The following is a 12126-nucleotide window of genomic DNA, read 5'->3' on the forward strand; positions in this document are numbered from 1 at the left end:
GTAATAATAAACCTTTAGATGTTAGATGCTAAAGGATTGGCCCAGCGTGATTTGTGGGTAAGGTCCAAAGGGTAAATTGACCAGGGATCTGTGGCTGGTTTCTTGGGACCGGACAGAACTTGTTCGGGGTAGGTGGGATTGGGAGCTAGGACCCCCCACCTGTGTATGAGGCCCGGGGCCATCTGGGGCACGGATATTGCTGAGGTGTCGGTGGGGTTTTGCTTGTGAGGCTTCAGGCAGGCAGCTGAAGTTCTCTGTGGGACTGTTTTGTGGCCTGTTTGTAAAGGTCACCAGTCTGGGGGCTGTAAGGAGCCCTGAATTTGAGCAATTCGCCCTGAGCGGACGCCCTCAGCTGTGCCCAGACACGGCCTGGTCTGTCACACCCCCGTGTTTCTACAGTCCCATGTTTAAGTCCACGTGAGACAGAACATGGTTGTTGCCAAAACCTCAATTTCCACCAAAATCACAAATTTCTATTCAACGCGCCAAGAATGACCCAGGGACGACAGCAGAGATCGATTTATTGATTTATTTGGACAGGCGAGCAGATGACTCATTTACAGGGACAGTTTTTACATTCAGTCTGAGTACAAAATGGCTTTGTTAACGAACACACTCGAGGGAGAAGCTCTGTGAGCCACACGCTGTGTATGCACTAGGGACGGGAACATGCATGTACTTAAGTTACACGGTTACATGCAGGGGGCAGGCAGCTCATGGTTTCCCCTCCCCTCTGCTGCCTCTGGACTGGAGGCAGCAGCGCAGGGTAGGGGGCAGGTGGCTCCACTACAGCTGGTACATGCGGGGCCTTGCTTTAAAAACCAGCACCCCGGGTCTACTAGCTTCTACCTGCTCCCTGCTCTGAGCTGCTGCCTGTGAAAGAGGCACCCTTGCGTGGGGGAAAATGGTCCGGCAGGAGCTGGTGCGTACGGGGAGCTGGCTTGAAAGCTGGCTCTCTGCACACACCGGCTCCCACCTGCCCTCCAAGTGCCTCTACTGCAGAGGCAGTGCTGGGGGGGGGGGGGGGGGGGCTGCCCTAGACCGTGCACGTTAACCGATGGGCCGAGGCTCAGGAGGTAACCGCCTCTACGTTGGCACTTTCACGTCCCTAGTGCACGCACACTCTGCCCACTGTAACAGACTGGACTGGAAACGTCTCCTGTCAAGCCCCATGTGCTGCCTGTGAATCCCCGCGCAGGGCTCAGGGCTGCCGAGCAGAGATTTCCCTTCCCAGCCCCAAGGCTGCCGACATGGGGCAGAGGCTCTCGGGAGGTGAGAAGTGAACCGGGATGTGCGGGGGCTGCTCACTGGTTCTGGGTAACCAGTGGAGCCTGGAGGAGCCCCCTGCCGCTGTGGGGAGGAGTCTGCTCAGCCCCGCGGGGCCCGACACAGGCAGGTGCTGCCCCGGCGGGGCTGGAGTAACCCCTGCCTGTGTGGGAGGGGGAAGATGCTCCAGCCCGGCCTCAGGAGCTGGCGGAGCCGGTCCAACCCGGCCAGACTGCAGCATCCTCTGGCTGCCCCTTTCATCGGTTAACCCAGCGGTTCTCAAACTTACACAGGGATTGTGAGCAACTTAGAGGGGGGCTGCGCTATCACAACATCTGAGAACAGCTGGATTAACCCATGAAATGGGATATTCATCCCTAAAAAGCACCTCTCCCCGGCAGCCCCAAAGTGGAGCTGCCTGGCTGGGGCAATAGCGCCTCTCCCTGCTGCCCCAGTGCAGAGCTGGCACAGCCAGGCAGAGACACCTCTGCTGCCCCCTCCCGCAGCCTAGATCTGCCCCCGCTGGGGGAAATAGGTACCCACCAGCAACTCTCACGGCAGGTGCTGCCGCCATGGAGAGGTGACTCTCACCTGCCCTGAGCTTCTGCAATGAGCCAGGGCTGGGGGGAATCCTCTCTGCTCGTCAGCCTGCACCCCATACGCTCCATCCCCAGCCGCGCCCCTGAGCCTGCCCCCACCCAGAACATGTACCGCAGCCCACTGCCCATGCCCTAGGCCCCCTGCCGCACCTGGACGTAACAACTGAGAGGGAAGGTGGCCCCGTAGAGCCGCCCCGAGACTGGGTTTCACCAATGGACCGATGGGCCAGCAACATGAACTCACGAGCGTGCCGTGACCGTGGGTCTGTCCCCAGCGACTAGACAAACTCTCAGCTGTTACCCAGTTAGGCTGGCGAGTTGTCAGTCCGATGGGGGCCATATGTCCTCGGCAGAGTGTCCCATCTGGAAATGGGTCATAGGACCTCTCTGAGGACTCCTCTGCCCGCCCTCCACCAGTCCTGGTGGCCCCTGCCCTTAGGACCATCGAGGGAGGGGACTGCACCAAATGGGGGAAGTGCCGTGTTGCGGAGTCCAGCCCACAAGAGGGTCCTGTGACCCCTTCCCAGGAATCTCCCCACCAGCCCCTCCAAACCAGTGAGGGTCACCCCCCTCAGGCCAGCTCAGAAGGGAAACGTGCACCAGTCAGAGCAGGTGCAGCCCGACGGGCCAGGCGCTGAGTTCTGGGAACAAGACGGGCTCCTTCTCGCAGTGGTGCGCAGGGACGTCCAGGGCGATGGTGCCGGCTGGCCACTCAGCTCCGGAGATGGGGGCTTTTGGCCTAGGCCTTCGGGCACTAGCTGCTCTGACTGGTGCATGTTTCCCTTCTCAGCTGGCCTTGGGGGGGGTGACCTTCCCTGGTTGGGAGAGGACGGAGGGGAGACTCCTTGGAGGGGTCCCAGAACCCTCTTGAGGGAAGATCCTCACACCACGGCACTTCCCCTATTTGGTGCGGCCCCCCCCGCCCTCGTTGCTCCTTAGGGCAGGGGCCACTGTGACTGGTGGGGGGCGGGCAGAGGAGTCCTCAGAGGGGTCCCGTTACCCAATTCCACATGCGTCCTGGCCTGCAACTGTCTCCAATGGGTGAAATCCATTCCCGAGGCAGATCCACGGGGAGAAAACCCGCAAGAGGGTCCCAGGACCCCTCCAAGAAGTCCCCACACGGCCTCTGCCAATTGCCTCGGGTTTCAGCCCCTCGCTCATCGCAGAAGGGACTCGGGCACCAATCGGAGGTGGCGCAGCCCGAAGGCCTCGGCCAGAGTTCCTGAAAAACATCTTCTTGGAGCGAGACCACCTCTTCCTCGCTGCGTCGCCGTGGGATCGCCGGGATGATGCTGTCGGCCGACCAGTTGTTCGGCTCCAGAGATCGAGGGCTTCTGGCCTAGGTCTCCGGGCCTGGCCTGCTCTGATTGGTGCCCGTGTCTATTCTGAGATGGCCCGAAGGGGGAGTGAAACCCGCCCCTGTGGGCAGAGGGCTCTGTGGGGGTTTCTTGCAGGGGTCACAGGAGTCAGAGCACCTGAGCACACCACTTCTGGTGCTTGGGCAAGTCCCCTCTCTCCAGGGCCACTACCCCGACTGCTAGAGCAGTGGGAGCCATGGGCAGTGAGCGAACGGCTCACATGGGATGGCAGAGCCCAGCCCCGCCCCTTCTTCCCGAGGCTCCGCCCCCCCATACCCACCAGGCTGCTGGCCCTGCCCTGCCCTCTCCTCCCCAAACTGGTGGCTGCCCAGCCCCAGATTTCTACCCTCCCACTCCAGCCCCCAGGCTGCCTGGCTTCCTGGCATCACCACAAGCCCCAGAGCAGCCAGACAGCCTCAGCTCCCCACCCCAGTGCCAGAGTGCTGGGCAGCCCCAGCCCCTCCCCCCACCGCGGACCCCAAAGTGCGCGCAACCCCTGTCCCTCCCCCCACCGCGGACCCCAGAGCGCGCGCAGCCCCTGTCCCTCCCCCCACCATGGACCCCAGAGCGCGCGCAGCCCCTGTCCCCCCAAGAGCGTGGTCCCACACTGGTGTTTGTGGGAAGGCCGATGGGCGACGAGAAGAACCCACCCAGATGGGCAGAGGCCGGTGGGAAGGGCCGGAGATGGGTGGGTCTGATGGTGACTCGTGAGCTGTGTCCTGGGGTGACGGGCCAGACAAACGTTGGAGACCAGACCGCAGGGCTGGGGAGGGGCTCGGCTTCCTCTGGCCTGGGGGCGGAACGGCTCCTGGCCCCGTGCACGGCTGGTTCCCAGTCACGTGCAGCTCTGCCTCTTCCGCATCCTCCTGGTGTCCCAGCTGCTTGGTCTTCTGGCCAGGCCGGGCTCGTGGTGGGCTCAGCCGGTGTCTGCCAGAGGAGAAAGGGCAGGAGCACAGATGAGAAGAGCACAATTGTCAAGGGGGAGACTCTGGAGCAGGGCAGGTTCCCCCCATCCCCTCGCTCCCCTTGTGGCTAATGCTGTGGAGTGCGCTTGGCCCCGTGCAGGGAAGGCCCCAGGCTCTATTAGGGCCTTGTCAAGCCGGCCACAGCAGGGCCTGGTTTCCTCAGAGGGGAGGGTGAATCTGTCGCCCGGCTCCGAGGGGCCGACTCCTCCCTGAACTGAAGCCTGAGGAAGCCCCACGCTGGGCTGAGTTGCCCTGAGTCAGGTTCCAGCCAATGCAGGAGGCATGAGCTGGGCTGGTGAGTCTCAGAAGAGGCATCGGCACCTCCGAGGAGAACCAGCAACTCAGTCTGCTCAGGGTCGCTTCATGGCTTGGCCCTCTCCTCTGCCTGAGAGTGGTGCCAGGCCGCCCAGGCCTCAGCCTGCTCCAGCCCTGCTCCTGCTCCGGCCTCGTCCCTAGTGCTAGCGCAGCCCGGCTCGCAGTCCAGCTAAGCTCCCAGCCTTGCTCCTAGATGGTTCCAGGCCCACACTTGACTCCTGGCTCTGGCTCCTGCTCTTAGCTCCTCTAGGCTCGACCGCCACCACTCCAACTACTAGGCCCCACTGCCACTGCTCCAACAACTAAGCCTCACCCCATCCCCATCTCAGACAGACAGGAATAATTCACATTTCTGCTTTCCATGTGTCTGACCCTGCATTGGTCAGCACCGGCTTCCCTCTCCCATTGTGCTGCCCAGGGCCATGGCTTTGCGAGAGCCTCGGAACGTCTTCCCAGGTGTCTCTGGGGTGGACTCTGCTACGGGAGCTGATGTCCCTTGTGAATACCCAGCCCACGGCCCAGCCCCTGCTCCAAAGAGCTGCTCCCGTCTGTTGTACGTACCGTGGCAGGATGAAGAGTCCTTCTGTGTCGGTGCCGCTCCCTAATCAAAACGCACCCCACACGAGGTTTGCCAGCTTCTGCAGCCATTTAAAATGTTCATTCAGGACGATCGCTGTGGTCCTGTCTGATCTTAAAGGCACTTCCTGGAAAGCTGAAAGAAAGAGGAAATGGGTTGGAAACCTCACAGAGCTGCTGTCACAGGTGGCTGGGAAACCTTTGCTTCCCAATGGCCTTTGCCACGGGAACACGACAGCAACCGTAACTCTGGCATTTAGGTGCAGAGCCACAAAGGGGCTTCAGCTCCTAACTTCTACCGAATCCTTTGTGCATTTGTGCCGCCTTCAGTGCTCCAGAGGTGGCAGGGAAAGGTGTTTTCTGGGGGCCCGCACAGATGGCCTAGGAGCCGAGAACCCAACTCTGGGTGAAAGTCTCTGGCCTACAACCTCTCTAGTGGAGGGGAGCAGGTGGTGGAACTTTTTGTGACAGAGGGTAAGAATCCTTCTCCTCCTCCTACTGACTAGTCATTTTCAGTTCTGGCCGGCCTCCCTTGAGAGCCTTTGTGTTCTTATCCCCATTTTACAGGTGGGGAAGGTGAGGCACAGAGTTGCTCCTGGGGGCTCAAATCTCCTGACTCCCATTCTTACATTGACCAGCAAGACCATTCTTCCCTCTTAAGTACTGTCCTCAGACAGAGACAGACACTGGGACAGCTGTGTTCAGGCCTCATACTGCCCACAGATGCACAAACGCCCAGAGCTGTTTCCTTACCTTCACACAGGCAGAAGATGCCATCTGCACTCACTGTCTCCGCCAACAGGTAGACGAAATGGTGGATGGTCTCTCCTAAACAGACAAGGAATACTCCGGAGCTCAGGACTTTTCAACATCATCCCTGAAAATTGCTAAAGATTCAGCCATTCCCACAAGACAGCCCTTGGGAAATTCAATACCCGGCCCTTCGATGTGGCACGAAGCACATGGGAGAAAGCATCCGGCCCCAGAAGTCACTGAAAGGCCGATTGCAAAGGCGACTGAAATCGCATCTTGCTGGTTTCGTGAAGATGTGGCCAAAAAGTTGTGGGCAGGAGAAGTTGGAAGAGACCAAATGGCAAAGTGGTTCCCTCCAGCTTGCAGTAAATGTGAATTCTGGCACACGCAGATCCCCGCTGTCGGATTCTGGTGCTTGTCAGGCTGGGTGCATTGATTTAAATCAAGTTTCCCACTGGTATTACTTCTCTAATTTCCTCAAACACTACTGCAAATCTCCTCAGTGAAACATAGTAATTTATAGTAGCATTTTACACCAGCTAAGAGAGCACCTTGTGTGTCATTCTGGTAGATAACCTCACTTCTGTTAATTTAGGAAATAGCACATGATCACCAGTGTTAAGCTGCAGACCTTGAAGCAGCATGTTAGGGATGGGAAGGACTAAATCATACACAAAAACACAATAGGGCTGATATTTTATTCAACTAACTCTTCCATGTTATATCCATGTTTCACATTTGCAGTTGCAGGAGGCTCCTGAGTTGCTGGCTGATGCTTGTCCTGAAACCCCTTTCGGTTCATGTTCATTTTTTATTAATTCAAACAGACGTGTCCCCAGAATGCTAAATGTGCGGTGTCCTTACGACTTCTGCAGGGAGCTCTCCTCTTCCCCCCTCCCACTGGCATTGTGATGCAGCTCTTAAGCCAAGTGACCCAAAAAGCTAAGTTCTGCTTGGGAGACACTTAATTTTGCAGTAAGCCCCACTGAAAGACGTATAGCAGGGGGGAACTTTGGGAAAGCTGAGTTCTGCCTGGCCCAGGCTCACCACCAGACAAGCAGAGAACAAAACATATCGGATCCGGGCTATGTCTGTCTGTGCCCATGTGTCTCAGCGGGATGACAGACATTGAAAGCCCAGAACTGACAAGGAGGAAGAGATGCTAGTTAGGCTGGATAGACTAGAACCATTAAGGCAATTGGATGAGACTGTCGGGGTGGGCAGCGCATGTTTGTGATAACATCGTAACCTATTGAACTGATTGTTCAATGAAACTAGTGAAAATTCCCCCCGGTCCCAGAGAACGGAGTGGGAAGTGGAAAAAGAGCTTTGAAGGAAGAACAGGAAAAGCTCAAGTGGGTTTGCTCTGCTTACCGATGAACAGGGCTGCAGAATGTCGGATGGACGGCTGGGAGCTTTCCAGATAGTTTAAAGCCTGGAACAGGAGCCTGGGGATGTTCCTCTCGTTATTCTCCATCTAGGAACAGAGCAGGGAGAAATGCTCAGTGCAGACAACGTGATCTGCCCACAGCGGGCAGGCCAGGGCTGCTGAAGCTCAGAGGGAGGGCAGGGCAAGAGCCAGTAGGAGCCCAGACGATGGAGCTGCCCCTCTCTGAAGGGCCGGATGGAGAGGGTGCCCTGCAGTCCCAGTGTCCTAACCCCACAGGGCCTGCAGGGCAGCAGGGGAGTGGAGGGCAGGAGCAGGGTGCACAGCCACTGTGCCCACCCCACAAGCAAAAGGGGCAGGACCCCACGGGAGCCCTTCTAGGAGGGGCTGCCTCTGATGTCCCTGCATGACGAGTGGGGTGGAGAACCCCCTGGGTGCTCGGGGGGGGGGGGCTAGAAAGGTCTCCCTGAGCTCCCCACTCACTGCTGTGCGGGCCCAAAGAACACACCTACCAGGCACTTCCCGACGCACGGCAAGAGCTGCGAGGAGCCGTCCCAGGCCAGGCTGCAGAAGAGACTCTTCCGATTGGCCCAGCCGAGGAACACGGCGCAGCGGAAGAGGGTCACTTTGCAGCTCTGCAGCACCAGGGGAGAGCGAGGGGCCTCGCTGAGAGAGGGAGCGTCTGGGGCACGTCCCCTCCTCCCTGCTCCTTGGGCTCCTGCTCTCCCTGCCAGGGGAGGTTCCTGCCCCTTGTTCCCAATGGGAGGCTGCTCAGGGGAGGGGCTGAGAACTGGCTGGCGAGAGCCGGACGGGATCTCCACAGCTCAGCCCTTCTGCGCAGAGATGGCAACAGCAGCGCCAGGCCGCTCTGGGATCCCAAAGGGTCAGGGATCCCAGGGGCCCTCCCCTGTGGCCCCTGCACGTCCCCAGTGGCCCTGGCTGGGCAGGGGCTCTGGAGACGGGTGGAGCCCAGGGGACTCTGGCGCTTTGCTCTCTGGAAATACCGAGCGCGGCACTTACCAGGATCACGCTCTGCTCCTCGTCTGCCAGGTGGAGCAGCAGCGGGAGCAGGCAGATGGTGAGTTCCTGCTGCACGGCCGGTTTGTCTGGGTCCTTCACCCCGCTCAGCATGGTGCCCAGCAGGGAAATGGCGGCTGAGCGGACACTGCCCCTCTCCTGGCAAGGACACGTGGGGCGGGGAAGCCGGTGAGAGCCGGGCCGTGTCCCTGGCCACAGAGGCTGCTCTGGGCTCCCCTCCCAGGGCCCTGGGGCCTGGCGCTCACCTCTGCCCCCTTGGGGAGCAGCAGCAGGCGGGGGAGGATCTGGGGACAGGAGGTTCGGGGGGGAGGCTGCAGCAGGGCTGGGAGCTCGGTGCTCAGGTTGGCCCAGAAGGGCTCTGCCAGGGAGGAGGCTGCGTTGGAGACTCCCCACCCATGGCAGGGGCCCCCTTGGGTGCCGCGTGGCCGGCCTGAGGGGGGAAGGGGCTGGGCAGGGACATAGCAGGGCGGCAGGGAGAGAAGGGAGGGGGAATGTGCTTCTCTGGGGTTCCCAGTCTTACGTGGTCAATGAGCGGGCGCAGGCTGACTGCCATGTCCTGGGAGATGGAGCCAAGCCCCTCCCCGGCGAGCAGGTAGATGGCGTCTGCCGCCTCCGTCATGGCCTCCAGGACAGTCCTTGCATCCGTGGCGCAGAACATGGCGATGGTCCCGGGCAGCTGGGCCCGTAACAACTGCCCCTGTGGGAATGCAGAAGGCAGCTCCCCACTGTCCTGGGACGCAGCCTGGGGCAGGGGCTGGACCCTCCCTCCCCATCGGCCAGACCCCAGGGACGGCCCAGCCCCCCAGCAGGGGAGAAAGTCCTTCTCCTGCCGCTTCGCCAGGTGCTTTGCACCCCTGGCCCTCGAGCAGAGCCTGCCCTGTCGCCTGCCGAGAGCCGCTCCAGGCCCCACCCACCGAGCTCTGACCCCGCCCCCGTCTCCTATGCCCTTGCCAAGTTTGGGCTTTATTGCCCGACTCCCCTCCCCCCACTGCCCTGAGTGACGACCTGAGTCTCCTTCCCCTCCCCACTGCCTCCACTGACCATGCTCTGCCAACGCGCGGGACCAGGGACACCCCCTCGCGCCTGGTTTGCTCAGTAACACACCCCCAGGAACTGGGCGCTGGGAGCACCACAGGCTTCCTCGGTCCCCTGGTGTCAGATCGGGGCTCCCTGGGGCACCGCTGAGAGGCAAGTCAAAGGCAAACTCCTCAGAGACAGGGCGACTTACAGCCCACGACTGGGGCCCTCCCTGTGAGGCACCAAACCAGCCACACAGAGCACTGCTGTTCCCCACACTGGATACCCCAGCAAGCCCTGAGACTCTCCCTCTGAAACTTTGCACCGACATCTTACATGGCCCACTTGCTCCAAGATTTGGTGCTAACATAAACCAGGGCTTGCAACAGTGATGTGTCGCTTATCTCCCAGCCGGGCAAGCCAGGCCCCTCACCTTCCCTGGCCAGAAGAGACAACTGGCCAGGCCTTGCAGACAGAGCCTCCGTATTGCAGGGTTGTTGTCGTGGGTCCATTCCATCAGGTGTTCCTGGAGGTCTGATTTGGTGACAGTGTTGAGGATGGAAGGACTCTGGAGAAACTGGAAAGAGAAAATCAGCGTCAGGCTAAGGAGCAGAAATCTGCCTTTGGTCTGTGCCTGCCCCATCATCTTTGCCAACTGGCCACTTTCTGCGGCACAAAAGCCCTGGCGTGAAGGAGCCAGTGGCTGGTGTTTGAAATGGTCCATTCCTAGAAGGGCAACTAATCCACAAGCCCCAATGAACTCCAGGGACAGAGGACTCTCTGTGGACCGCTAAGTGTCCTGGGCAGAGCGCTGTGGCAGAGGAAAAAGAAACCCCAGGGGAAGGCGAGGAGAGAGGCCCGGGCTTGGGGTGCTGGAGAAACATCTCCTCTTGTCACATGTCCCAGGGAGGTGCATGCAGCCAGGAGCAATCTCACCCTGCCCCCCTCCACTCTGCCCAGTCCCGCTAGTATCTGCGTGGGCAGAGGAGCTGGCTGGCTGTGAGATTGCTGAACCGCTGGCCATGGGCCCCAGCCCCTATTGGCCCAGGAGGGGTCTGAGCTGCTCTGCACAAGCCCACGTGTGCCAGGCCGCTCCGGACTCTCACCTCGGTGCAGAAAGTCAGGGCGATTTCTCTCAGCGCCTCCTCCTCCTCCCGACTCTGCACGATGGCAATGGCCTCTCTGAGAACCACAGGGACCTGTGGGTTCCGGTGCTCAACCATGGTTCTGGAAGAGCAAAAGGAAAGTCCCCAGGATTACCAAAGGGAGAGACAGTCCCTCCCCCATTGCGGGGCTGAGAGGGCCGGCTGGGGCAGAGGAGGATCTCCCGCCCAACTCCCATTGCCCAGACAGGCTGCAGGAAGAGGAAACTTGAGACTCCTACCTTGCGATCAAGCCCACCCCTCGGGAGAAGTGATGGCGGGAGGCGATTATTTCCCAGCCCTGCTGTAACTGGATAGTGGCAAATTCCTTCCAGTATCTGGGCATGGAAAAGAGGGTCTTCACGGCCTCCAGGGACGTGCTAAACTCAAAAAAAAAAAAAATCCTGGTGTCAGAAATCTACTGCAGCCCAACCCGCTCAAGGCCTGGGGCACAAGGCATGGTCAGCAGTAGCCGGCCTCCCTCGGGATGGACCCAGCACCCTGTCGGGGCTCACTGAGGTTTTGGCAGGTGGCGACACTGCAGCTTCTACAGATGCTCGGTGCCCTCGCTCCCAATGGTCCAACACCTGACTCTTCGCTGGGGCGGGCACCAGGTCATTGGGCACATGGGCCAGATCCTTAGTTGGTGCGAGGGAGCAAAACTCTGCCCGTTTGCAGCAGCTGAGGTGCCTTCGGGCTCCCCGGCTCCCCCCAGGGGAGTCCACACGGAATCAGCTTCATGGTCCCTCTTGCTCCTACCTGCCTGTGACACGGCCCCCCTGCCGGGCCGGGCCCCAGTGCTGCCGGCCTTGCTCTCTCTGCATGTGCTCTGGTGACCCTGCCCTGGGCCGGGGCCTTGTGGGGCCGAGGCCCTAACACTTCGGCAGGTGGCGCATGGGGAGGTACCGACGTGGTCCCTGCCTGTGCTGGGAAGGAGCCGGCCTGTGGGCAGGGTCAGAGGAGCAAGCGTGACTCACAAGCACACGGGTGCCCAGCACCGCTCCCCCCAGACAGACCTGCCCAGAACTGCACCTGGGCTCCGCAGGGGCCGTGTGTGACCTGCGGGTGCAGCAGATCAAATCTGTTCTTCCCCTTCCTTTCTGGCGTTACCTCAAGGGGCTGAGGCGGCTGGATCCCTCAGGGCTGGATTTCTGGCTGGCCGTCCAGGTCGCTGGCAGGCGCAGGTCCAGCACGTGCTGCACCTGCCTGATGCAGAGGAGGAGCAAGTGGGGAAACATTTGCAAGATGGCTTCTCGGTATCCCCACAGGAAAAAGATCTCATAGAGCGTGTCCATAGCCTGGAGTCAGAACGAGACAGAAAAGTCACTGAGCTGTCCCCACCTCCCATCCGCTCCCATGGCATTTTGCTGTCATGATGGTGCCGTTTCTCACATCCTTGTGGCTTATGAGGAAGGAGGGTTAGTTCCTCGGGGCGAGGGGAGATGTGATGGCCCCTGACCCATCTTCCATTGCTAGAATGGGCGCAGAAGGGAACCTCTTGAAAAGATCAGAAGAGTCCGGCTGACATTATTCCCCATTATCTCTCTCCATGGCCTAGACCTCACCCTTCGCCTTCCCTGGCCTGACCGGAGGGAGCGACACCATCATGAGGGGACCCAAACTTCTAGGTGCATGTACAGGGCATCCCACGATCCCTCTGCTGCCTGAGTAACTCCAGTGCCACAAGCAGCAGGGAGCCGGGGGGATGCC

At 60.2% G+C, this 12126-nt stretch overlaps 1 protein-coding gene across 1 annotated transcript; it reads right to left on the minus strand.

The window, feature by feature from the left end:
* Positions 1-3796: 3796 nt before the first annotated feature.
* LOC142823209 (maestro heat-like repeat family member 5) lies at positions 3797-10095 on the minus strand. The gene is made up of 8 exons (XM_075913820.1): positions 9708-10095; positions 8778-8954; positions 8240-8395; positions 7732-7854; positions 7207-7309; positions 5833-5907; positions 5065-5215; positions 3797-4150 (listed from the first exon to the last, which is right to left on the minus strand). The coding sequence occupies exons 1-7, from the start codon at positions 9996-9998 to the stop codon at positions 5109-5111; spliced, it is 1032 nt and encodes a 343-aa protein (XP_075769935.1). The 5' UTR covers positions 9999-10095; the 3' UTR covers positions 3797-4150; positions 5065-5108.
* Positions 10096-12126: the final 2031 nt, after the last annotated feature.

This window comes from Pelodiscus sinensis, chromosome 32, assembly GCF_049634645.1.
Source record: "Pelodiscus sinensis isolate JC-2024 chromosome 32, ASM4963464v1, whole genome shotgun sequence".
Lineage (NCBI taxonomy): Eukaryota > Metazoa > Chordata > Testudines > Trionychidae > Pelodiscus > Pelodiscus sinensis.